The sequence below is a fragment of the Cheilinus undulatus genome, linkage group 14, assembly GCF_018320785.1.
Source record: "Cheilinus undulatus linkage group 14, ASM1832078v1, whole genome shotgun sequence".
Lineage (NCBI taxonomy): Eukaryota > Metazoa > Chordata > Actinopteri > Labriformes > Labridae > Cheilinus > Cheilinus undulatus.
The window spans coordinates 43272754-43298314 of record NC_054878.1 but is presented as its reverse complement, the minus strand read 5'-3'; the positions used below and the strand labels follow the sequence as shown (position 1 = coordinate 43298314).

General features: G+C 39.2%; 1 protein-coding gene across 2 annotated transcripts; it reads left to right on the top strand.

Annotated features, from left to right (window-relative positions):
* The first annotated feature begins 17969 nt into the window (after positions 1-17969).
* On the top strand, positions 17970-24433 carry LOC121520993. 2 transcript variants are annotated; one of them, XM_041804666.1, is made up of 7 exons: positions 17970-18165; positions 20704-21048; positions 21819-22082; positions 22231-22296; positions 22723-22812; positions 22908-22936; positions 23236-24432. In XM_041804666.1, exons 1-7 carry the CDS (start codon positions 18093-18095, stop codon positions 23326-23328), a joined length of 960 nt encoding a protein of 319 aa, XP_041660600.1. In that variant the 5' UTR covers positions 17970-18092; the 3' UTR covers positions 23329-24432. The 2 variants fall into 2 exon arrangements, with proteins under 2 accessions (XP_041660600.1, XP_041660601.1); XM_041804667.1 differs by lacking the exon at positions 20704-21048 and having other exon boundaries at positions 23236-24433.
* Positions 24434-25561: the final 1128 nt, after the last annotated feature.

Below are 25561 nucleotides of genomic sequence, written 5' to 3'. Positions count from 1 at the left end.
ACTTGGATTTTTTGTCAGCAAATAGTTGACAGTTATAAAACTATGGCTGTAAATACGACCACATTACAGCCACTATGACTAGGAAATATTACAACAGCAAACTGTACTGTACAAAGGATAAAACCCCATTCAGATAGCAGTTAATATACTCACATATGATATGTGATGTTAATTGATGATATTTGTTTCATAATGCTATGCTACAGTGCTTATAAAATTATTCACCCCATTTGATGTTTTACCCTTTTATTGATTTTATAAATCAGTCATGGTCAATGAAATTTAGCCTTTTTTTAAATTTTTTTAACCTCTTTAACGTTAGAGTTAAAACAGATTTCTACAAATAGATTTGTAAGAGGATTATCATTTACCAGCAAAATATACCAAACATACTGTCACTGTAAAACATTTTGTATTGTCCTGTTGATCTGTAAGATATTTTTCTGCGCTCTTTTTTTTTTTTTGCTTTTTCATTTAACTCTGATCTACAGACATGGATGAGTGTGAAGAAACTGCAGACCTCTGTGGAAAACACGCAGAGTGCTACAACACAGCAGGAAGCTTCTACTGTCAGTGCCAGCAGGGATACATGAACATCAGAGGAAATATCAACTTTACAGTGCTCAACGGACAGTGCCAAGGTGAGTTTTACAGGCCACGGTGTCTACAGTGTGTCTCTGCAACAACACTTACTCATCTTCACTTGTCCTTGTGTCAGATATCAACGAGTGCAAAGATCCTAATGCATGTGTTCCTGGTGCTTATTGCAACAACACCATTGGTGCATACACATGCATCTGCCCTCCTGGGTACACCAACAGCTCTGGCAGATGTGTGGGTGAGTAGTTTCTACATTAGTTGATCTGCATCTTGCTAGCTGCAGAAAAGTTACATACTTTTGATTTATTCTTTAGAAAACAACTAATATACTTGGATTTTTTTGTCAGCAAATAGTTGACAGTTATTAAACTATGGCTGTAAATATGACCACATTATAGCCACTATGACTAGGAAATATTTCAACAGCAAACAGTACTGTACAAAGGATAAAACCCCATTCAGATAGCAGTTAACTCATTGAGTGCCAGCCCTTTTATAAAACGGAAAGTGGCTTGTGCCAGCATTTTTGGACATTTTGAGTCATCTTTCAAGACCCACAGAATATTTTGTACTATGATTCTGAAAACCCCAAATAGCTCAAATGAAAGAAGAATCTCTTTATTTTATCATGGAAAAAAACGCTTGTTTGTAGCTTGTTCCATTCTTGATTTATCTGAAGTTGAATAGAGGCTAGTTTTACCAAAAAGACCACTTTTTTTCTAGAAAGCTGAGAAAAGTACATTTTTGTGAAAGAGTCTGTCAAGCAGAACAGTGATTTGAATGTTACAATTTTGCCTTCAATGACATAAAAGATATCTGAAAATTGTATTACAAATGTTACTTTATTTTAAAATAAATAAGAGTGCTTCCAGTCACTGCTATGCCATTCACATTCTGGAACTGGACAGCCTCCGCAGGACCTGCCTATACGCCCACGTCCTCTCCTGCTTGTCACTGTATGCATCCAGCTGGCGAGAGGCTACCTTATTTTTCCAGTGCACAGGGGGGAACCTTGCAGCATTCTTTAGCCTTTTTGCCGGCCAAGGCAGATCAATAAAAGCGCCCATCCCTGGATTCGCTGTCGTTAAGTTCAGTATCGGTTTCAGTGAGTAAGCGATTTCTCAGGCAAGTTTAAAGTTTCTTCCAGCATCTAAGTTAGAACTTTAAGCTTAGATTACCTCCGTAACGATCTTTCTGCTCTTTGACCCCAGAGTGTCCACCTCTGATGTTTGATCTACGGTCACTTCCAACTGTAGTGTCCCGACTACGTATCCCAGAAGCCCCAAAATTACTCACAGGGGGGTGTGAGTGCGCCCCCTTGTGCCAGCCGCCGACAAAAACACTTTAAAATATATATACGTCAATGGCACTCAGTGAGTAAATATACTCACATATATGATGTCAGTTTGGCCATTCGTCCAGTTTGACAGAGACTAAAACACTCATGTATAATAAAATATGTTTGTTTCATAATGCTAAGCTACAGTGCTTATAAAAAATATTCACCCCATTTAATGTTTTACCCTTTTATTGATTTTATAAATCAGTCATGGTCAATAAAATTTAGCTTTTTTTTTGTTTGTTTGTTTGTTTGTTTGTTTTAACTTCTTTAATGTTAGAATAAAAACAGGTTTCTACAAACAGATTCCTGAGAGGAATATCATTTACCTGCAAAATGTACCAAACATACTGTCACTGTGAAACATTTTGTATTGTCCTGTTGATCTGTAAGATATTTTTCTGCTCCTTTTTTTTTTTTTGCTTTTTCATTTAACTCTGATCTACAGACGTGGATGAGTGTGAAGAAATTGCAGACCCATGTAGAAAACACGCAGAGTGCTACAACACAGCAGGAAGCTTCTACTGTCAGTGCCAGCGGGGATACATGAACATCAGAGGAAATATTAACTTTACAGTGCTCAACGGACGGTGCCAAGGTGAGTTTTACAGGCCACGGTGTCTACAGTGTGTCTCTGCACCAACACTTACTCATCTTCACTTGTCCTTGTGTCAGATATCAACGAGTGCAAAGATCCTAATGCATGTGTTCCTGGTGCTTATTGCAACAACACCATTGGTGCATACACATGCATCTGCCCTCCTGGGTACACCAACAGCTCTGGCAGATGTGTGGGTGAGTAGTTTCTACATTAGTTGATCTGCACCTAGCTAGCTGCAGAAAAGTTACATACTTTTGATTTATCCTTTATAAAACAACTAATATACTTGGATTTTTTGTTAGCAACAGTTGACCGTTATTAAACTATGGCTGTAAATACGACCACATTACAGCCACTATGACTAGGAAATATTACAACAGCAAACTGTACTGTAGAAAGTATAAAATCCCATTCAGATAGCAGTTAATATACTCACATATGGTATGTGATGTCAGTTTGGTCATTCGTCCAGTTTGACAGAGAGACGGAAACTGGCCTGTGTGAGACCAATCATAAATTAGAACATATAGGCATGGAGGCATGTGTGTGCATGAGCCGTGAGTGAAGTTGAACAGCGAGAAGTGATGCTAGCCAGGTTACCCTCAAGATGTCCGCTCACGCCAAGAAAAGTTGATAACGAATGCTGTGTTTTCAACATGGACTGCCAAGTACTTCTTTACATAAGTCAAAGGTAAAGCCTTGTGTTTAATTTGTGGTACACAGGTCGCTGTGTTAAAAGATTTGAATTGCCACTACATGACCAAACATGAGGATAAATACAGAAATCTGTCTGATGAAGAGCATGTAAGGGAGTCTGATGTGTTGCTAACAAAACTGCAAACCCAACAAGGACTTTTTACAAAACGTTGCACACCCAGAGATGCAGCTGTCAGGACAAGTTATGTAATTTCTCACAAAATCACCAGAAAAAGTAAAGCGTTTTCTGATGGAGAGTTTATTAAGGAGTTCTTATTGGACTCTGTTGCACTGATATGCCCGGAGAAAAAGGGGGCATTTGAGAAAGTGCCACTCTTCCGATGTACTGTAACGAGGTGGGTTGAGGACATCGCTGGAAACTTGGAGCTTCAGCTGAAGAACAGAGCGACCGACTTTGACTATTTTTCACTGGCTTTGGATGAGAGCTGCGATGTACGTGACACCGCCCAGCTACTCATCTTCTTACTTGAGATAACTGCAGACTTTCAAATCACACAGCATTGCAGTCAGTGAAAGGGACAACCACTTTTTCACAGAGACAAATGCATGTTGGGACAAGTTAGGACTGAAATGGGACAAGCTGGCAGGGTGACAACAGACGGTTGTCCAAATCTGATGGGAAAAAATGTTGGACTTTTGAAGAGAATGCAGGATGAAGTGACCGAAATTAACCCTGTGCAGAAATTGCCATTTTTGCATTGTAAATATATCAGGAAGTGTTGTGTTAGGGGGTTTTCACACCAATGTCGTTTGGTCTGGACTTTTCTGTTTGGTCCAAACAAAAATGATAGGTGTGAAACCTCCCCTGGAGCGTGGTCCAGACCAAACAGCCGGACCTTGGTCCAACCAAAAGAGGTGGTCTCGGTCCGGACCAAACAGAACCACGGTCTGGGTCATGCCTAGTGTGAAAGCATTATTTTGAAAGGTTCCGACCTTAGTATCAATGTCAGGAAATTACTGCATGTCTACCGCCAAAGTGAATCCATCACCATAACAAAATGAGCCGCAGAAGAGCCCACAACGCTACTGAAATTGACCAGCAGCCTGGACAGGATGAGCTAATGGTAGCAGCTTTACGTTACGTGTGGAGTAACGTGGAGTAATGGTAAATGGAGATTGTCCAAGCACAGAAATTTTCATAAAATTGTAGAAAAAGTTGTACTTCACTATTGACAGCTCATCTTTTCAAGAGTTTTACAACACATACCTTTTCTCCCGAGTCGGTGTTGCAATGGCTCGCAGGATTGCATACTTTCTTCTCCTTTCCTGTCGACGACGATAAAGTTGTCGTCTAATGGTAAAACTCAAAGGACGATCTCGGACCAGCCTTATGTACAGCTCTTCAAGTTTTTGCTTTTGGTAGTAGAAAATCAATATTATGATGGTAGGAATGATGATTTCATTTATTGTTTACAACATTCAAGACTCGCTTTATTTAACTTGTTGATGTCAGACGCCCGCCGGCCAAATGACCAATCAATGTAAACTACAGAGACATGCAAACCACGTAGTTGATGACCATATCACATAGGTTTGTCGTGTAAAGTCTGTTAGTCCATTTGCAATAATGACAGACCAAACCAAATGTATACAATGTAACAGAAACACGGACCTTGGTCTGTACTTTCAGGTAGTCAGGGTTAAAAATGAACCATGTTGTTGATGCTGTAACTAAAATAGTTAACTTCATCAGAGTGAGAGCATTAAATCGCAGACAGTTCATTGCACTTGGAGGAAAATGAGACTGAAAACGGTGACATAAGCTATCACTGCACAGTCAGGTGGCTCAGCCTGAGCAAAGTACTGAAAAGTGTCTGGGGCCTTAGAGACCAGATTCAGGATTTCTGTGTGAAGAAAGGACATGACATCCCACAGCTTTCAGATGAAGACTGGGTGGCAGACCTCGGATTTGCTGTGGATGTGACTGCAATAATGAATGAACTAAATGTCAAACTGCAATGTAAGGGCCTTTTTGTGCATGAAATATACAGTGCAGTGAAGGCTTTCATGAGAAAGTCTGCTTCTCTCAAGCCAAGTGGAGGACACATTCTCACCCATTTGCCAACACTAAAGGAAGCCACAAGATCAGCTGATCACCTCTACAAGTACTTATCCATGTTAGAAGCACTGCATGGAGAGTTTTCAAGGTGATTTCAGTTGAGAGTGAAATGCACATGGTTTCTTCTCCCTTCACTTACAGTGTCGATAATGCACCAAGTAATGTTCAGATGAAACTCATTGACCTGCAGTCTAACACACTTCTGACAGAGCACTTCAGATCAGTGGATTTTTACTCTTCCCTTAAAGAGGAGAACTTTCCACACCTGAGGAGGCATGCACAGAAGATTCTAGTCCTCTTTGGATCTACCTACGTATGTGAACAGACATTCTCAGTGATGAAGTCCGACAAATCCAAACACAGATCCTCTATCACTGATGACCACCTCTCAGCTGTCCTTCGCATAGCCACCTCAGACATTCAGCCAGATTTCAATGCCCTTGCACAAGCCCAAGACAGACTGGATTATTCTCACTGAAGGGGTAAAATGAAGTGAAAAACATTATAAGTTATTGTTTTTTGTATAATCTTATTTTTTTTTGTGTGTGTTTGTGGAGATCAACAAGTTAAAAATAAACTGCACCGATGCCATGATTGTTTTTGTTTTTGTTTATTACTTCTATAGGAGTATTTTCTCATTAAAATAGCAGAGCACATTAATATCTCTTGATTAATATGTCAAATTATAGTTATTTACTTGCATTCCTGAGTTTTAGTGGTTGAATGTTATGCTTGATTCATTTCAGACTTCTCAGAGAAGCCCAGTGAGCGGGCTCAAATTTGGGTATAAAAAGGTGAATTCAGTTTGAAATTCCTCATTTCTGTTCAAAATGGTAAAACATGGAGAGCTCACTGAAAATGAAAGAGTCGGCATTAAAGCACTTCATGATGCTGGATGGTCTCTGAGACAAATAGGGAAAGACATAGGGAGCACAAACACAGGACTGTTGATGACTGGAAGAAGGTACTCTGGACGGACGAGTCCAAGTTTGAACTCTTGGGTCAGCATCGTCGTGTTTATGTCCACAGAAAAGCTGGATAACATTTTGATGCCGGATGCATTACACCCACAGTGAAACACGGTGGAGATTCCATTATGGTATGGGGTTCCATTTGTGGACACGGCGTGGGCAAATTAGTGAAAATCGATGGTATCATGAACAAGAACATTTACCACAACATCTTAGTGCATCATGGAATCCCTTCTGGACTGAATCTGATTGGTCGTGGGTTCATATACCAACAAGACAATGAGCCCAAGCATACTTCAAAGCTGTGCAGAGACTATTGGAGCAAGAAAAAGGAATCTGGAGTACTAGAACTGATGGACTGGCCAAGTCAAAGTCCGAATGTGAATCCTGTTGAACAAATTTGGGATTTAGTAGATTCAAAGTTATAAGGCTCTCCTTGGCTTTGCTCCTTCTTATTTATGTACTCTTCTTCAAAGAACTGAAAGCCATTTTGCCTTGCGCTCTAGCAGCATTGTCCATCTGTTTGTTCCTCATGTCAGAACTGAATTGGGGAAAAAGCGTTCAGTTTTCTTGCCCCCTCGGCATGGAACTCTCTCCAGACTGACTTGAACTTGTCTTAACTCATTTCCCTTGGAGCATTTCGTTCGGTCTTAAACGACAGACATAGTGAGACCTCAGAACAGTGCCTGTGTTTATAGATTTGTTTCTGAGTCATTTTCCAGCACTTTATCTGCAAATACCTATGCACTTTCTATAGTACTGTTTGTTTTTGACTTATTGTTGTGATCTGACACTGAAATGTATTATTTATTATGACGTGTGCTGCTGACCTCTTGGCCAGGTCGCCCTTGTAAAAGAGATCTCCATCTCAATGGGAATTATCTGGTTAAATAAAGGTTAAAAATAAAAATAAAATAAAGATTGATGGCACAAAAGTTTCATCTAAAGCAAGTCTGTGGGAATAGCTAGACACTATTTGGAACTCATTAACAGAAGAGACTGTGGAAAAGTCCATAAAAACAATGGCAGTAAGAATGCAAGCTGTTATCAAGGCAAAAGGAGGCCATACAAAATATGAAGTTTTTTGGTTATTATGTGTGAAAAGGACTATTTAGTTGTTTCAGTTTGTTATTTGCCAAATAAATAATAACATTTTTAGTTTTAAAAAAGTTTTTGAAAGATTTTCTCATTTTTATTATAGGTGGTCTAATAAATTTGTTAAGAATTGTAAATATTCACAGATTATTTTTATTCTACCAATTACCAGTACCTGTCACGATCCCTGTCTGTTAAGTCTATTTTTTCACTTTTATTTTTGCACATTCTTGTCGATTTATGTTTTGCATGTTCTAATTTTCCTTTTCTGTTTTAGATTGATCACTCTCCGCTCACCTCGCCCCGCCTTTCCCTCACTGACTCCTGATCCCTCATGTGTCACTCACCTTGTCTCCTCCCCCTGCTGCTCTCCGTCCTGCATGCTGCTCCTCACACCTGTCCTGCATCACTGATTAGTCTTAGTATAATACTCACCTGCACACTCACCTCCTTGTCAGTCTGTTGTTCTTCTCAGTTCACGTTCCGGCTCTTTAGTTTGCTCTCGTCTAGCCTTATTGATTACGACCAAGCCAGTTATCCGTTTCCCCTCCTGTCTGATCCCTGTCTGTACCTTTGCCTGTGAGTTTTCAGATCTCTGGTTTTGCCTCGGACTGCATTAAAGATTTTGATTTTTGCTTCATGTGTACCTGTCTCCTGAGTCGTGCATTTGGGTCCTGATTTTATTCTGTGTTAAAGTCCATGGTACATGACAGTACCAGCTATTCAAAATATATAATTTAGTGCATTTTACAATGGGATGAAGTTGAACAGAATAAAGTTCAAGTTACCGTTGGTGCGGCCCTCTGACACAATTCAGGGTTCTCATGTGGCCCCTTGTAAAAATTAATTGCCCACCCCTGCTCTACACCAACACTTACTCATCTTCACTTGTCCTTGTGTCAGATATCAACGAGTGCAAAGATCCTAATGCATGTGGTCCTGGTGCTTATTGCAACAACACCATTGGTGCATACACATGCATCTGCCCTCCTGGGTACACCAACAGCTCTGGCAGATGTGTGGGTGAGTAGTTTCTACATTAGTTGATCTGCACCTAACTAATTGCAGAAAAGTTACATACTTTTGATTTATTCTTTATAAAACAACTAATATACTTGGATTTTTTTGTTAGCAATAGTTGACCGTTAACTATGGCTGTAAATACGACCACATTACAGTCACTATGACTAGGAAATATTACAACAGCAAACTGTACTGTAGAAAGTATAAAATCCCATTCAGATAGCAGTTAATATACTCACATATGGTATGTGATGTCAGTTTGGCCATTCATCCAGTTTGACGGAGAGACTAAAACACTCATGTATAATTGATGATATTTGTTTCATAATGCTATGCTACATCCTTATAAAAAACATTGCTGAGGCTTGTAACTCCTTCACAGTAGTCATGTCTTCGCGGCCTTTCTCACTAGTTACTCAGTTTGTGAGGATGGTCTGATCCAGGCAGATTTACACATGTGCCATCTTCCTTCCATTTCTTAAAATTTCCATTCCTTGAAAATGTCTTTGTATCCATCTACTGACTTTACTTGTCAATCACCTTTTCTCTGAGTTGCTTGGAGTGTTCTTTTGTCCTCATGGTGTAATAGTAGCCAGGAATACTGATTAGCCAGTGACTGGACCTTCCAGACAAATGTCTTTATACTAGTCACTTGACACTCATTCACTGCACTCAGGTGATCCCTATTTCACTAATAGTGAGACTACTAGCACCAGTTGTTTGGACCTCTGTTGAATTAGGTCAGTCTCTTTAAAGAGGGTGAATATTTATGAAGTCACTTAATTTACATGACATATTTTTGTTTCACATTATTTTGTAGAAACCTGTTTCCAGTTTGACATTAAAGAAGTTTTTAAAAATGCTGTTGCCAGGCAACCACGGCAGTTGGCAGCAAGAAAGATGCACTCTTAAATTATATAGAGATAGAGATAGTTGTTTATTGTCATTGCATTGTAAAAACCTAACGAAATTACATATGGCAGTCTCCTCTGTAGCAGCAATCACAGTCGTCCAAGTGGTGGTTAGAAATCCGCAGCCTCACATCATCCATCCTGCTAGCGAGGGAGCAGGCATCCGGTAAAAAGATGCTCAGTGGATTGAGCAGCACAACATCTATAGGCAAGTGGGGAGGAGGCAGCAACGGCATTGTGCGAGAAGGTGAAAGCGGGGCAAACAAGCCGGGCCGCAGACTAGGCTAAGAGCGACCCTACACAAACCTGTCATACGGATGCCTGCTCCCTCGCCAGCAGGATGGACAACATAAGGCTGTGGATTTCTATCCACCACTTGGATGACTGTGTTTGGTACTACATAGGAGACTGCCAAATGTAATTTCGTTGCTTGATTACAATGCAATGACAATAAATGACTAACTATCTATCTATCTATCTATCTATCTATCTATCTATCTATCTATCTATCTATCTATCTATCTATCTATCTTTCCTGTGATGTACAAACTTTCAAACTGACACCAGGTTGAAGGTGGAAAATAATAGTCATTGTTGTTTTTGATTCTATGTATTTGTTTTATCATCCAGGTTTCATGCTCAGGTTTATCATTGTGTCTGTGGGATTTGCAGCACTCATTCTAGCTGTTGTGACTGTGTGCATATGGACCAGAATCAAAGGTGAGAAAGCTCCAAATGTAAATGTTCATAGTGGCATCATTCAATAAAGTGGATCAACACTGTTGAAACTTATGCCAACTCTTTTATCTTTACAGGAAACAAAACCCAGATTGATCCTGATGCTGTGAGTTCAAACATTCTGTTAGAGAAAACTCATGTTTGTGGAATTTCACAGTTCACTGTTGTCCAGTAAATGGAGTGAGAATAATTACAACTGTATTTTAGTAACATACCTAGAGATTTTAAGTTTACTTAGCTACTCATTTCTTTAGAATAAGGAGGTCATTATCTAGTAATAAGTAGGCATTTGGGCCCACCAAAATAAAGTTCTCCCTTTATTTTACGTCTTATTTGCTGCAGAACAACAGAAAATATTTCCATCAATTTAATCTACATTCTAAATTCATAGTTGTTGTTTCCACAGGAACAGAACGATGAAGATTTTGGTTCAGTCATCTATGAGAACTGTGGAGGCCATGACGCTTCTGTCAGAATCCAGAGATCAAGAACCAAATGATCTGCATGACCTTAAAAACATGTACAAAACAAACAATTTAAGATTGTTTTTGTAAGCTCGAGAAAAGCTTCTGATATGTAGCTTTGCAGTTGTGTTCTTAACTCTTTATGAATGGTAGAAAATGAATGACAAAAGAACTGTATTATTCAAAAAGTAGTGTTTCTTTTCTGCTCTGGTAACATTTTCCGATCAAATTGTGATTCAGAAATTTTTCCTCAATGTAAAATGGCAAAGAATTTGAATATCCCACCATAGAGAGAACATAATATCATCAACAGGTTCAGAGAATTGCACGAGAGACAAGGCTGATGGTCAATACTGGATGCTCTTTATGTTCGGGCCCTCAGGGGCCACTGCATTAAAAACAGACATGATTCTGTACTGAAAATCACTGCATGGACTCAGGAACACTTCCAGAAATCACTGACTGTTAACACAGTTCACTGTGCCATCCAGAAATGCTGCCATCTTCTCAGGGCCAAAGATCATTCAAAATAGACTGAGACATGATGGGAAAACTGTTCTGTGGTCAGATGGATCAAAAATGGACTCTTTTTCTTGTTTTTAAACCACAGATACTGTGTCCTGGGAACAAAAAAGGCGAGAGACCATCCAGTTTGTTATCAGAACTCAGTTCTAAATCCTGCATCTCTGATGGTATGGGGTTACATTAGTGTCTATGGCGTGGGCAGCTTACACATCTGGAAAGAAACTATCAATGCTGAGAAGCAGAGGGAGGTTTTAGAGCAACATCTGCTCCCATCCAGACAACGTCTCTGTCAGGGAAGGCCTTGATTATTTCAGCAAGACAATTTGAAACCACATACTTCATCACAACACCATGGCTTCACAGGAGAAGGGTCTGGGTGCTGAACTGTCCTGTCTGTAGTCCAGACCTTTCACCAACAGAAAACATTTGGAGCATCAGAAAAGAAAAAAATCCATCAAAGAAGACCCAGGACTGTTGATAATCAATGCAGCGAGAATCCTACATCAGACAAGAATGGGACAACATTCCTCTCCAACACTCCAGCAACTGGAGGGGATGCTACAGAATGCTAAACATGGTCCTGTCCCTGCTGTTTTGAGATGCGTTGCTGCCATCAAATTTAAAATGAGCTAATATTTGTCCTGAAATGTTCAAATGTCTGTTTCAACATCTGATATGTTGTTTGTGTTCTGTTGTGAATAAAATATGGGTTTATGAGATTTGACAATCACTGCATTCTGATTTTTTTTTAATCTACATTTTACACAGTGCTCCAACTTTTCTGGAATCAGGGTTGTATTTTATTAAGTACCAACTGAAATCTCAGCAAGAGGATTTGACTTACATGACACTTTTTATCCTTCATTTAGTCTGATGTATAGAAGCAGTGTTAATTCATTACCAGTGTTTCAATGGTGTTAACTGGTGACACTCTGGGAAACGTTCTACTGTGCTGCTTAGTCCCATTAAGAAGAATTAGTCTGGAGACATGAATGTTACTAGTAAAGAGGGTCAGCAGTCATAAATACGTACATTTAAAAAGATAAATAAGAAAAGAAGACAGAGGTGATGCTGCAGATGCCTGATTCAGACTAAATAAACAGCAGTGGCTCATGAACTGTACTTGGCCTTCCTAACGTTAATGTCTCTGAGAACTAAGACTCACATTGACATGTAACACAGAACCATCTAATGTAACAACGTGGCCCCACTAGACATTTCGAGGTCAAGTTGAGACCAGACACAGACCCACCTTGGACTGAGGACTCCATATTTCACTAAACGTGTATTCACTAAACAGTAGAACAGCATTTTGGGTTTCATGGTTGTCTTCAGGAGCACAGCTGTTAAGTGTCCTTCCTGTCTTAGGCTGCTTTGTAAACCAGGGAGGCTGCTATAAACAGCATTTCTTTAATAGTGGCCTGACTGTAGAGGAGAGAGCTAGAGAGTTGATGTCTTGTCTTCAGATGGGGGCTGTGGTGCTTCAAATACACCTCACTGTTCATTGTGGTTTGGACTATTAAAGACCACTTCCTGTAGAACTCAGTGATGTGGGCTCATCGTTGTTGTTTGGTTTCAGTTGCAGGTCTCAGGCTCAGGTTAATGGTTGTGTCTGTGGGATTGGCAGTACTCATACTGACTGTTGTGATTGTCAACATGTGGATGAGAATCAAAGGTAGGAAACTTTTCATAGTGGCATCATTCAATTCAAAAATGAACACAGTAGAGACTAATGTGGACTCTGGTCTTTACAGGAAGAGGAGGCTGGGTGGTTTGGAGGCAGTCACATCTGTCTGCAGATGTTTTCAATGATGTGTTTTGATTGTAGTCCATTTTAACAAATACTTGCTTCTCTTCAGTGTACTGCTGTTTGACATTTTATTTGTATGACTGCTCATTGTTTGTCTGTAACTCTGACTGTGCTGCTGTCTTAGCCAGGACTCTCTTTAAAAACTGATTTTTAATCTCAGTAAGTTTTTTCTCCTGGTAAATAATGCCAAAATGTGCAAGAAGTGGCAAAAAGAAGAGGCACGAATACAACAGTAAGTATCTGCAGGCTTACAGGCAGCAGGACCATAGATGTAGGACCCATGTTTTGCACAACAGCGCCACCCAGTGAAGTGAATGAACATTGCAAGTTGCTTGAGTTGACATGAATTTCTTTGAAAGGCAGGAATTTAAAGTTAACTTGAACTACTTTTTGTGAGAAATGTTTTGCTTTCATTTTATTAAACAGTTTTATACACGTTTAGCCGTTTTCCCCAAAATCTTCCATCTTTTCTAAACTTTTCTTTATTTTCCACTAAACAACCAACTAGGGGAGGTGGAAATGCAAGGAAATTTATAATTTATATATACATCTATAATATTTAGGGTAATAACTTATTTTTTACTAGCTTAGTATAATATTATATTAAATTAGTATATTTAAGTAAAAGAGTATCAGTAAATATTGCATCATTGTGCTGAATTCAGTTGATTACAAGTTGAAAAGTAATTTCAGATCAATGTATTTTGTTTTTCTTGACATTTTAAACAGTATACCAACTTTTGGGGGAATTTGAGTTTGGACACTATCTACCGCCATTGCAGTTGGTCAAGGTGCTAGGCAACATAGGTGAAGTGTGGGGGGATGGGTGAGCGGGCTCTAACAGGAACCTCTAGACCAGACGGTTTAGTTTCAGACCATGACCTCACTGTTCATTGTGGTTCTGACTAATAAAGACCACTTCCTGTAGAACTGAGTGATGTGGGCTCATCGTTGTTGTTTGGTTTCAGTTGCAGGTCTCAGGCTCAGGTTAATGGTTGTGTCTGTGGGATTGGCAGTACTCATACTGACTGTTGTGATTGTCAACATGTGGATGAGAATCAAAGGTAGGAAACTTTTCATAGTGGCATCATTCAATTCAAAAATGAACACAGTAGAGACTAATGTGGACTCTGGTCTTTAAAGGAAACAAAACTCAGAGGGTTCACAGTGTGGTGAGTTTAAACACTGGATTATTAACCCTTAGATAGTGTAAAAGAAACCACTGCACTCAGGGTGTAAGTGACCAAAAATGGCAGCATACGTGAAGACACTAACATAACATACATTCATAGATTCTTCCCTCTTCTTTGACATTATTTTTGATTTTTTTGTAATGTAACCCTTTGAATGCCAGTTTAAGAGCACAAGGGGTGTAAGTGGCAACAAAACAAAAATTACATGAATAGCAATAAAAATACTATACATTAAAAATAATTTTACATTGTTGCATTTACATTTTTCAGAGCTGATCATAAAAATCAAAAATAGGTGGCCATATTTGGTCTTAGGTTAGGTATGTTTTACTTCATATGTTTTGGGCGTTAGTAACTTGGTCATGTCAGACTTCCTGTCCTTGAATGTCTCCCTCCTCAGTGTTCAGATGTGTTTTTCAGGGCTAGCTTCCTTTAAATTACCCGGCCTTCCTGGCTTGTGTAGACCGCTCAGGTCGCTCTGATATGAGACGATCTGGTCTACACAGGATTTCCTGTCAGAGATCAGCTAGTACGCTCTTAACATTTCTAAGCACTGCTCCCTTCACGAGCAACCTTGACAGGAACTAGCTGACATAAGCAGCATTATGTCACTTATAAGTTTGAAGAAATTAAAAACATTAAATTTGCTGCTCTGTTTGCCTGGAATGATTCTCAGAAAGACCTGAAACTCAGAGAGCTGGTCTCACTGGAAGCTCTGAAGAGGAGGCTGGGTGGTTTGGAGGCAGTCACATCTGTCTGCAGATGTTTTCAATGATGTATTTTGATTGTAGTCCATTTTAACAAATACTTGTTTCTCTTCAGTGTACTGCTGTTTGACATTTTATTTGTTTTACTGCTCATTGTTCAAGATGAAGAAAATGTGCAAGAAGTGGCAAAAAGTAGAGGCAAAAATGCAACAGTAAGTATCTGCAGGCTCACAGGCAGCAGGACCATAGATGTAGGACCCATGTTTTGCACAACAGCGCCACCCAGTGAAGTGAATGAACATTGCAAGTTGCTTGAGTTGACATGAATTTCTTTGAAAGGCAGGAATTTAAAGTTAACTTGAACTACTTTTTGTGAGAAATGTTTTGCTTTCATTTTATAAAACAGTTTTATACATTTTTAGCCGTTTTACCCAAAATCTTTCATCTTTTCTAAACTTTTCTTTATTTTCCACTAAATACAACAAACAAACAGAACATTCAGAACACGAAAGAGGACAACCAACTGTGGGAGTGAGAAATGCAAGAAAATATATTTATATATATATATATATATATATAATAGTTAAGGGTAATGTTAACTTATATAATATTAGCTTAGCATGTTATACTAAATTAAGGTATTTAAGTAAAAGAGTATCAGTAAATATTGCATCATTGTGCTGAATTCAGTTGATTACAAGTTGAAAAGTAATTTCAGATCAATGTATTCTGTTTTTATTGACATTTTAGACAGTGTACCAACTTTTGGGGGAATTTGAGATTGACATCATCTACCTCCATTGCAGTTGGTCAAGTTGCTAGGCAACATAGGTGGGGTGGGCGGGGCGCTCTAACAGGGACTTCTCTTGACGGTCTAGATTCAGGCTATGAAGGACACGAAATCTGGGTCCTCTGAAGGATGCAGCCCCTGAAATGAGACACAACTATGTTGGACTCAGCTCTTTAAAATCTGAACTTTTGGTTCTGTCTTCTTTGTCATTGTGATTAATAAATGATTACAGTCTACATGTGGGTCCTCCAGCTTTGTTTACATCAGGATCAGTCAAATCCATAGAAATGAAGACAGACTGAGGAGGGTGAGGTGAAGCTGCAGTGGAAACCACTCATTACCAAAGCCTGGATCAGAACCCACAGGTGGGTCGGGGGAATTTTTTGGTGGGTCCCCAAATGAGTCTTCAGAATGTCTCTGCTACAGTATTTATTTCTGCAGTACACTCATCCTCACCTCCATAATAAAACAGGAAACAGACTCTACCAGCCAAAAAGAGCTAAAGTCACAGTCATGGATGTTTGGATAATCAAGAAAGAAACTGATTTCACTCTTGATTTCACTTCCTCCTGTAGTGGAAAATGTATTTTTAATCATGCTCATTTGTTTTACACATGATGCTTTGCAGACACAGAACTTCTAGGGTGCGAGACATCAGACAAGAAAAACCAACGTTTAACAGTGTCTTGATTTATTTTTAAAATCACAGAGGAAGTTATATAACGCAGGGATGACTTTCTAGCAATATCTTACTTTTGCAGAAGTAGTGAATGCTGGATTAGTGTCAACTAAGGTCAACACCCATGTAGACGTCAGTCAACCTATGAAATACCGTGTTTGTACTCTGCAGATATTTTTTTGTCCAGTGATCATTCTTTACTGAATTGTACAGCATTTATCTCTGTTCTGTAGTCTATAAGAAGGGACTGCATCCCGCATCTTGGGGTACTCTCCCTTCAGCTGTCTGTTGACGTTGTTGTTGTGAGACTCCTCTTCTTGCCAGAATTTCTTTCTAATAAAATCATGATAAAGACACCTCTGACTTGAGCTCTCTTTGCTTGTATCCTAAACCTGAGAAAACTCCCGATACACTCCGATGGTTCCTGGACTTCTGGGTCGCCGTTGCTCTGATCCTCCTTGATCTGTTGAACCTCTTCACTTGTCTGACCCTCTTCTTTTATCTTAACCACTTCTTCCACTACAACATTTTCTTCACTTACATTTACCTCCACAGCTTGCTTCAACTCTTCTGGTTTTCTCCTTTTCTTCCTCCTCTTTTGGGGCATCAATGCTTTCTACGGCCTCGACTGGGATCACATTGATTACCTCCATTGTAACGTAGAGAGGCTGAGCTGACTTCCAGACCGGGCAGCCACTAAAGACCCAAGGGTCCGAACATTGAAAAATAAAGGCTATGTGAAGGAGGTAAAGTGGCCCATTCCAGTCTCATTAAATAGAAAGCGCCACATCAGGACCAGATCAAGTCTGGAATCGACATGCTAGCACGGGCTACCAGCTTAACCAAGCTGTGGACAGTGCAGAAGGCAGACAGGATGAGAAATAACATATGGAAAACCAAGTTTTTGGGTCTAGAGAGCTGTTACCTTCTAAAAAGTGAGTCACACTGGCACAGAGAACAGCTGATACACAAATGAGGAGCCACTTTCTTCAATCAGTGTGATTTTGAAGCGACATGTTTGACAATCTATTGAGCTTGATCTTGAAACTGTTAGGATGAGTATTTTATGCCCATTAAAGGCGTCAAATGTTTGCAGCTCTGCTGATGATTTTTACACTCAAACATATGGTGACGTATTGCATTCACTTGAAAATAAAAAAAATAAAAACAGGATTTTTTATTTATTTTTGATAATATCTTGTAAAAACAGAATTCAATCAGACCTAGGGACAGAGAACTGTTACGTGGAACAGATGCAGATATTCCTGAGACATGACCATGTGGATGAGTTTTCACGCAGATGCTATATGGCTCAAGCAATCATAACTAAAGCAGAGAGAACTTGTGGGGATTTTAGAGGAAACAATACGCACTGGATCAACATCTTTCAGGATTTGAAAGATTCTGACTACTTCTTAACCCCGCACCTCTAACTACTGGCTGATAAATGCAGCAACCAGTCATGCAGGAGAGCGTCAGGGGATCCTGCTTTTACGAGATACTATCTCTTAAAAACAGGAATTTCAAAAATAAATAAATTCCTGTTTTTACAAGAAAGTCATCTCGTAAAAACAGGAGGATTTTTTTTATTTTCAAATGAATGCAATACACCACCGTACAAACACGCCCCCTGTGGTTATTAAAAAAAAAAAAAAAAAAAAAACACTGAGATGAGGAATGACCAGTTCTCAAACCAATAACACTGTCAGCCCCTCCCATGTTTCACCAGACTACAGGATGAGTCTGAGCTGTCAGTCTGATCACTGAGGAGTCTGACTTTCAAAGGTCTACTTTAGAAGACGAACTCCACATTTTGATGTAAAGTTTTTGAGATAAGTACAGCAGGAACTTTTGAGAGTAGAGATTGAGAATGAGGGGCAAGATTCATCAGATCAGGAGGATTAAAATGCTTTTATTTGGGATGCTGATGCTTCTCTGTACAGGTAAGGATAAACAAACTTATTCATTGATAAAAGACAGATGTTACAGGTGTTTAATCAGTATTAACAGTGTGGACATTGATTTAAGTTGGACAGACAAGTTTGCTGCTGGTTTATAATTTTCACATTGATATGCTCAAGACCAACCATAGGGGAGGATAAAAGGTAGGGGGAGGTCAGAAAAATCATGGTTCATTGTAAAGTTAAGCTGTGAAAATCATACATTACTAATAACCTGAGAAAGCACCGCAATTATCAAGCAACAACAATATTTGTTTTTATTGAGTTATGCTGTGGTACAATACAGACTTTTTAAAAATGTAAACCCCTTTTCTCAAACAGAATTACCTTTTTAATGATAATTTGAGGGCTGCAAGCAGAACTGGAGCACCCTCACACCACGACACACATCGGTGTGTCGCAGCCGTGGCTATGTGAAAATTGTTGGGTGTTAGCACATCAACTAACCTGTGTGGTGACACTCATCACATCAGAGAGACCATGTAGGTCCTCCCAGGAGCGTCATTAGATTGAAAATAATGAGCATAGTGCACTTTTCATGTGAGGTATGTAGTGGAAAATTTATTTTATTCATACTCATATAACCCATTTGTTTTTTACATGATGCTTTGTTGACATGGAATTTCTAGGATGTGAGACATCAGCTGTCAAGAAACCACCAACACTGGCGGTTTGCCTACAGAGGAAGTGATACAAGATAGGAACAATTTGTCTTGACTTATTTTTCCACTCACAGAAGAAGTAATATGACACAGGGACAACTTTCTGACACTATCTTACTTTTGCAGAAGTAGTACAGAATGCAGAAATTAGTGTCAACTAAAGTCAACACCACACACACGTCACTCAACCTAAGAAATACTGTGTTTGTACACTGCAGATATGTTTTATCCACTGACTGTTTTTTATTAAGTTGCGCAGCATTTATCCTTGTTCTGTAATCTATAAAAAGAGGCTGCACCTGGTGTCCAGCAGGACTCTCCCTTCAGCTGTCTACTGTGATTGTTGTTCTGAGACTCCTCTTCTTGCAAGAATATCTTTCTAATAAACTCATGATGACGACATCTCTGACCTGAGCTCTCTTTGCTTGTATCCTGAATCCGAGAAAAATCCATGGTAGGTAGTACTGCTTGTCAACAGTAGGGGGCAGTATGGATGGATGGAAGTGGCAAAAAACAGTTAAAAGTGGCAAAAAGTTAACCTTGCAAAGCAGATGGATATGCTCATTTCCATTTTCTTCACTGGTGAATCCATCTTGCAAAGCTCCCATCTGAACCATTTGGGCACGGTTAGAAAGTGACAGGACCAATCAGCAAAGAGGGGCAGTACTTTCAGGCGCAGCAGAGTTGTGACGTAAACAAGCAGCAGCAAGACCTGGTGCAGTTATGGAGGAAGAGATTAGCGTGGATGCTGCTAAAGTGCCACTTGATGACATTTCTTCATTAAAAGAAGAACAAAGAACAGCAGTGAGTTGTTTTCTTTTCAGAAAAGACATGGGTCGAGTACTTGCATGTCTATAGTCGCCATGTTTCACATTATTCACCCAATCGTACTCTGAGGATTTTTCAAGGCCTCTGCCTTTTCTCAAACATTTTCTGTTGAAGCTTTCCCAGATGGATATGTGAAACACATCCATCTGACATGTCAGGTTAGCAAAAAGTGGCAAAAGCCTTTGAGAATGCTTTAAGATATGTGGGAAAAAGTGACTCGAATGTGCAAAAAGCTGCATAGGTGGGTTAGAAATGACGGAAAAAGGCAAAAAGTCACAAAGCATTTAATAATGTTAGAAAAATATAAATGGCAAAAATGGACAACAGTCTTCAAAATGGGTTAAAAGTGGGGAAACGTGGGAAAAACAGCATAAATAGGGTAAATGTGCAAAAAAAAAGGTAGCAAAATGGCCAAAAAGTGGCAAAAATGGATTAAAAGGGAAAGACTGAAGTGGCAAAACTGTGGGAAAAGCTGTAAATCGGTCAAAATTGGTAAGAAGACGTGGCTAAATAGAAGGAATGTGGTAAAAAAGGATCAAAAGTAGCATGAAACTAGAAAAGCACTCGGAGAGCGCAGACCTTCGCCATCAGCCCTATCTCCCAACAGTACAGAATCTTTTAAAAAATTCCTGGATCCAGACTGTGATCCGGATCACTCCCAAAATCTAATCAGTTCTTCCTCATGCAATTTCTGACACTTCCTGAAAATTTCATCAAAATCCGTCCATAACTTTTTGAGTTATGCTGCTAACAAACAAACTGACAAACCCACCTGATTAAATAACCTCCTTGGCAGAGGTAAAAATGATTTTATCTGAACCCAGTAATAGTTAAACACACTACAGCTCCAAAATGAGGTAAATGTATGCTAGCACTAATGCTACTGATCCAACACACATACATTGACGACCCGTTCTCTGGGTTGATCAGCCGGCCTGAATATGATTGGCCACTTTTCAGTTTTATTTTAATCCCTTTTCTAAAACGTTCAACAATCACACATTCTTATGTTTTTGTGTCTCTATTTCAGCTCCATCAGCTGTAACTGGAGATAATACCGCCTCTGTCACTGTAGGATGTTGGGAAAACGTCACTTTACCCTGTGGGAATGTGATCAAAAATCAGCTGAACTGTTACTCTACTTCTTGGCTTTTCAGTTCTCATTCCGGTGTCACATCAGAAGAGCTGATAACACATGGAAATATAAGTTATAGTAGGATAGTTAAAGCTAAATCAGAGAGACTACGTGTTAAAGAGGACTGTTCTCTGGCTATAAAACATGTCACACGTGAGGATGTTGGACGTTACGCCTGCAGACAGTTCACACCAGGAGAGCAAGATTCAGACGCTTTTGTGTTTCTGTCTGTTATTAGCAGTAAGTTCTGGATCACTGATGTCACAGTTCATACTGTTTAAAGAATGTTCTATAGTGTGGAAATTACATTAAAGGGATACTTCAACATTTTGGCAAATTCGCCCATTGCCATAATCCCTCTAGTCTAAGTAATAGGTTTCCTTTAGTTGTCGGTGCAAGCTGTTTCTAGCTCTGGGGGGACCGTTAAAACAGCTGCGCAGCTAACGCTATATAAACAGACGGAATTTTTGCTTTCCCTCATCAAACTTATCAAATACACAATCCAACAACTCCACAACGCTCTCGTGGACAAGTTGTGACCTGCACATTCACCATGCTATGAAATAATAATGTAACATTATGAGATGAAGATGTTTAAAGTTAATGCAAAGCCAGGACTACACTCCAGACATGGCTGCTGCACTGTGTCACTCCGCCCAGTGGTTTACTGAAGAAATAGTTCCAAGTATTTGCTTCATTTGTCCTAATGTTACATTATTATTTGATATTATTCCATATCATGGTGAATGTGCAGGTCACAACTTGTCCACGAGAGCGTTTTGGAGTTGTTGGATTGTGTATTTGATGAGGTTGATGAGGGAAAGCAAAAATTCCGTCTGCTAACATAGCGTTAGCGTGCAGCTGTTTTAACGGTCTACCCAGATCTAGAAACAGCTTGCACTGACAACTAAAGGAAACAAACCCATTACTAAGACTTTAGGAATTATGGCAATGGGCGAATATGCCAAAATGTTGAAGTATCCCTTTAACTCATGCTCCCTCTCTACCAGTATCTTCTCCAGCTTACACAGATGACACATCAAGATTTTTCTGCAATGTTTTCAGTTATGGAGGCTGTGAACACACACTTCAGTGGTATTATAAAGGCAATGATAAAGAACTATCAGTGACATATGGCACCTGCTCAGCCATTGTGACATTTACAACTCCTGCTGAGAGGTCAGACTATGGTCGGCTGGTTTGTAATGTGACGGATAAGAAGAGTGGACAAACTCTGCAGTGTGACACTTTCTCTGAGTCATGTCAGAAATCAGGTACAGTTGGTGTGTTTGATTTATGTTTGCTTGAATTTTTGATTCATTTCATAGTTCAGGTTTGCTCTATTTCTTCTAATTCAGTCTTCTTTTACATGCTTTCTAATTATTGCATATTTTTCTGTTTTATCAAAATAAACCATAATAGAATCAAAAGGAGACACGTCATCAGAGAAACAAGGAAAAATTCCTCCACTGTACCCCGAAACATCAGGTAAAAATAGCACTGATGGAAAATGATTTTGAGATCAAAAAAGTCCAAATGATACATAAAAAAGGCTCAAAATCTGAGATAAAAATGTCAAACTTATTATTTTAAAAGGTCAAAACACAAAAGTCAAAGTCAAGTCATGTTTTTAAAAGGCAAATATGTGAACATCATCAGTTTCAAAGATCAAAATAAGAGATAAGATTTGAAATCATGACTGTAAAAGGTCAAAATATGAGTTAAAATTTTAAATTGTGAGTCTAAAAGGTAGAGATATGGGATTAAAAGTCAAAATTGTGAGTTAATCTGTGGGTGGAGCCCATGTTGCTCCTGCTTTCCTGTGACGTACAAATTTTAAACTGACACCAGGTTGAAGGTGGAAAATAATAGTCATTGTTGTTTTTGATTCTATGTATTTGTTTTATCATCCAGGTCTCATGCTCAGGTTTATCATTGTGTCTGTGGGATTTGCAGCACTCATTCTAGCTGTTGTGACTGTCAGCATATGGACCAGAATCAAAGGTGAGAAAGCTCCAAATGTAAATGTTCATAGTGGCATCATTCAATAAAGTGGATCAACACTGTTGAAACTTATGCCAACTCTTTTATCTTTACAGGAAACAAAACCCAGATTGATCCTGATGCTGTGAGTTCAAACATTCTGTTAGAGAAAACTCATGTTTGTGGAATTTCACAGTTCACTGTTGTCCAGTAAATGGAGTGAGAATAATTACAACTGTATTTTAGTAACATACCTAGAGATTTTAAGTTACTTAGCCACTAATTTGTCAAGAATAAGGAGGTCATTATCCAAAAATAAGTAGGCATTTGGGCCCAATAAAATAAAGTTCTCCCTTTATTTCAAGTCTTATTTGCTGCAGAACAACAGGAAATAGTTCCATCAATTTAATCTAGATTCTAAATTTATAGCTGTTGTTTCCACAGGTACAGGACAATGAAGATTTTGGTTCAGTCGTCTATGAGAACTGTGGAGGCCATGAGGCTTCTGTCAGAATCCAGAGATCAAGAACTAAATGATCTGCATGACCTTTAAAACATGTACAAAACAAACAATTTAAGATTGTGTTTGTAAGCTTGAGAAAAGTTTCTAATGTATAGCTTTGCAGTTGTGTTCTTAACTCTTTATGAATGGTAGAAAATGAATGAAAAAAGAACTGTATTATTCAAAAAGTAGTGTTTCTTTTCTGCTCTTGTAATATTTTCCAATCAAATTGTAATTCAGAATTTTTTCCTTAGTCTGAAATCGCAAAGAATTTGAATATCCTACCATAGAGAGAACATAATATCATCAACAGATTCAGAGACAAGGCTGAAGGTCAATACTGGATGCTCTTTATGTTCGGGCCCTCAGGGGCCACTGCATTAAAAACAGACATGATTCTGTACTGAAAATCACTGCATGGGCTCAGGAACACTTCCAGAAATCACTGACTGTTAACACAGTTCACTGTGCCATCCAGAAATGCTGCCATCTTCTCAGGGCCAAAGGTCATTCAAAATAGACTGAGACATGATGGGAAAACTGTTCTGTGGTCACGTGGATCAAAATTTAACCTTTTTTTGGGGGGGGGGGGGGGGGACAAAACAAAAAACTAAAGAGGAGAGGGACCATCCAGTTTGTTATCAGAGCTCAGTTCTAAATCCTGCATCTCTGATGGTATGGGGTTACATTGGTGTCTATGGCGTGGGCAGCTTACACATCTGGAAAGAAACTATCAATGCTGAGAAGCAGAGAGAGGTTTTAGAGCAACATCTGCTCCTATCTAGACAATGTCTCTGTCAGGGAAGGCCTTGATTATTTAAATACAATTTGAAACCACATACACTACCTGTCTGTAGTCCAGACCTTTCACCAATAGAAAACATTTGGAGCATCAGAAAAGAAAAAAATCCATCAAAGAAGACCCAGGACTGTTGATAATCAATGCAGCGAAAATCCTACATCAGACAAGAATGGGACAACATTCCTCTCCAAAACTCCAGCAACTGGAGGGGATGCTACAGAATGCTAAACATGGTCCTGTCCCTGCTGTTTTGAGATGCGTTGCTGCCATCAAATTTAAAGTGAGCTAATATTTGTCCTGAAATGTTCAAATGTCTGTTTCAACATCTGATATGTTGTTTGTGTTCTGTTGTGAATAAAATATGGGTTTATGAGATTTGACAATCACTGCATTCTGATTTTTTTTTAATCTACATTTTACACAGTGCTCCAACTTTTCTGGAATCAGGGTTGTATTTTTTTTAAGTACCAACTGAAATCTCAGCAAGAGGATTTGACTTACATGACACTTTTTATCCTTGATTTAGTCTGATGTATAGAAGCAGTGTTAATTCATTACCAGTGTTTCAATGGTGTTAACTGGTGACACTCTGGGAAACGTTCTACTGTGCTGCTTAGTCCCATTAAGAAGAATTATTCTGGAGACACAAATGTTACTAGTAAAGAGGGTCAGCAGTCATAAATATGTACATTTAAAAAGATGAATAAGAAAAGAAGACAGAGGTGATGCTGCAGATGCCTGATTCAAACTAAATAAACAGCAGTGGCTCATGAACTGTACTTGGCCTTCCTAACGTTAATGTCTTTGAGAACTAAGACTCACATTGACATGTAACACAGAACCATCTAATGTAACAACGTGGCCCCACTAGACATTTCGAGGTCAAGTTGAGACCAGACACAGACCCACCTTGGACTGAGGACTCCATATTTCACTAAACGTGTATTCACTAAACAATAAAACAACATTTTGGGTTTCATGGTTGTCTTCAGGAGCACAGCTGTTAAGTGTCCTTCCTGGCTCAGGCTGCTCTGTAAACCAGGGAGGCTGCTATAAACAGCATTTCTTTAATAGTGGCCTGACTGTAGAGGAGAGAGCTAGAGAGTTGATGTCTTGTCTTCAGATGGGGGCTGTGATGCTTCAAATACACCTCACTGTTCATTGTGGTTCTGACTAATAAAGACCACTTCCTGTAGAACTGAGTGATGTGGGCTCATCGTTGTTGTTTGGTTTCAGTTGCAGGTCTCAGGCTCAGGTTAATGGTTGTGTCTGTGGGATTGGCAGTACTCATACTGACTGTTGTGATTGTCAACATGTGGATGAGAATCAAAGGTAGGAAACTTTTCATAGTGGCATCATTCAATCCAAAAAATAACACAGTAGAGACTAATGTGGACTCTGGTCTTTACAGGAAGAGGAGGCTGGTCAGCTTGGAGGCGGTCACATCTATCTGCAGATGTTTTCAA

Coding starts and splice junctions, on each gene's coding strand:
- LOC121520993 (XM_041804666.1), top strand. CDS start 18,093: ATGAGGGGCAAGATTCATCAGATCAGGAGGATTAAAATGCTTTTATTT. Junction 18,166..20,703: donor GCTGATGCTTCTCTGTACAG/GTAAGGATAAAC, acceptor TCTCTATTTCAG/CTCCATCAGCTGTAACTGGA. Junction 22,297..22,722: donor ACTGTACCCCGAAACATCAG/GTAAAAATAGCA, acceptor TTTATCATCCAG/GTCTCATGCTCAGGTTTATC.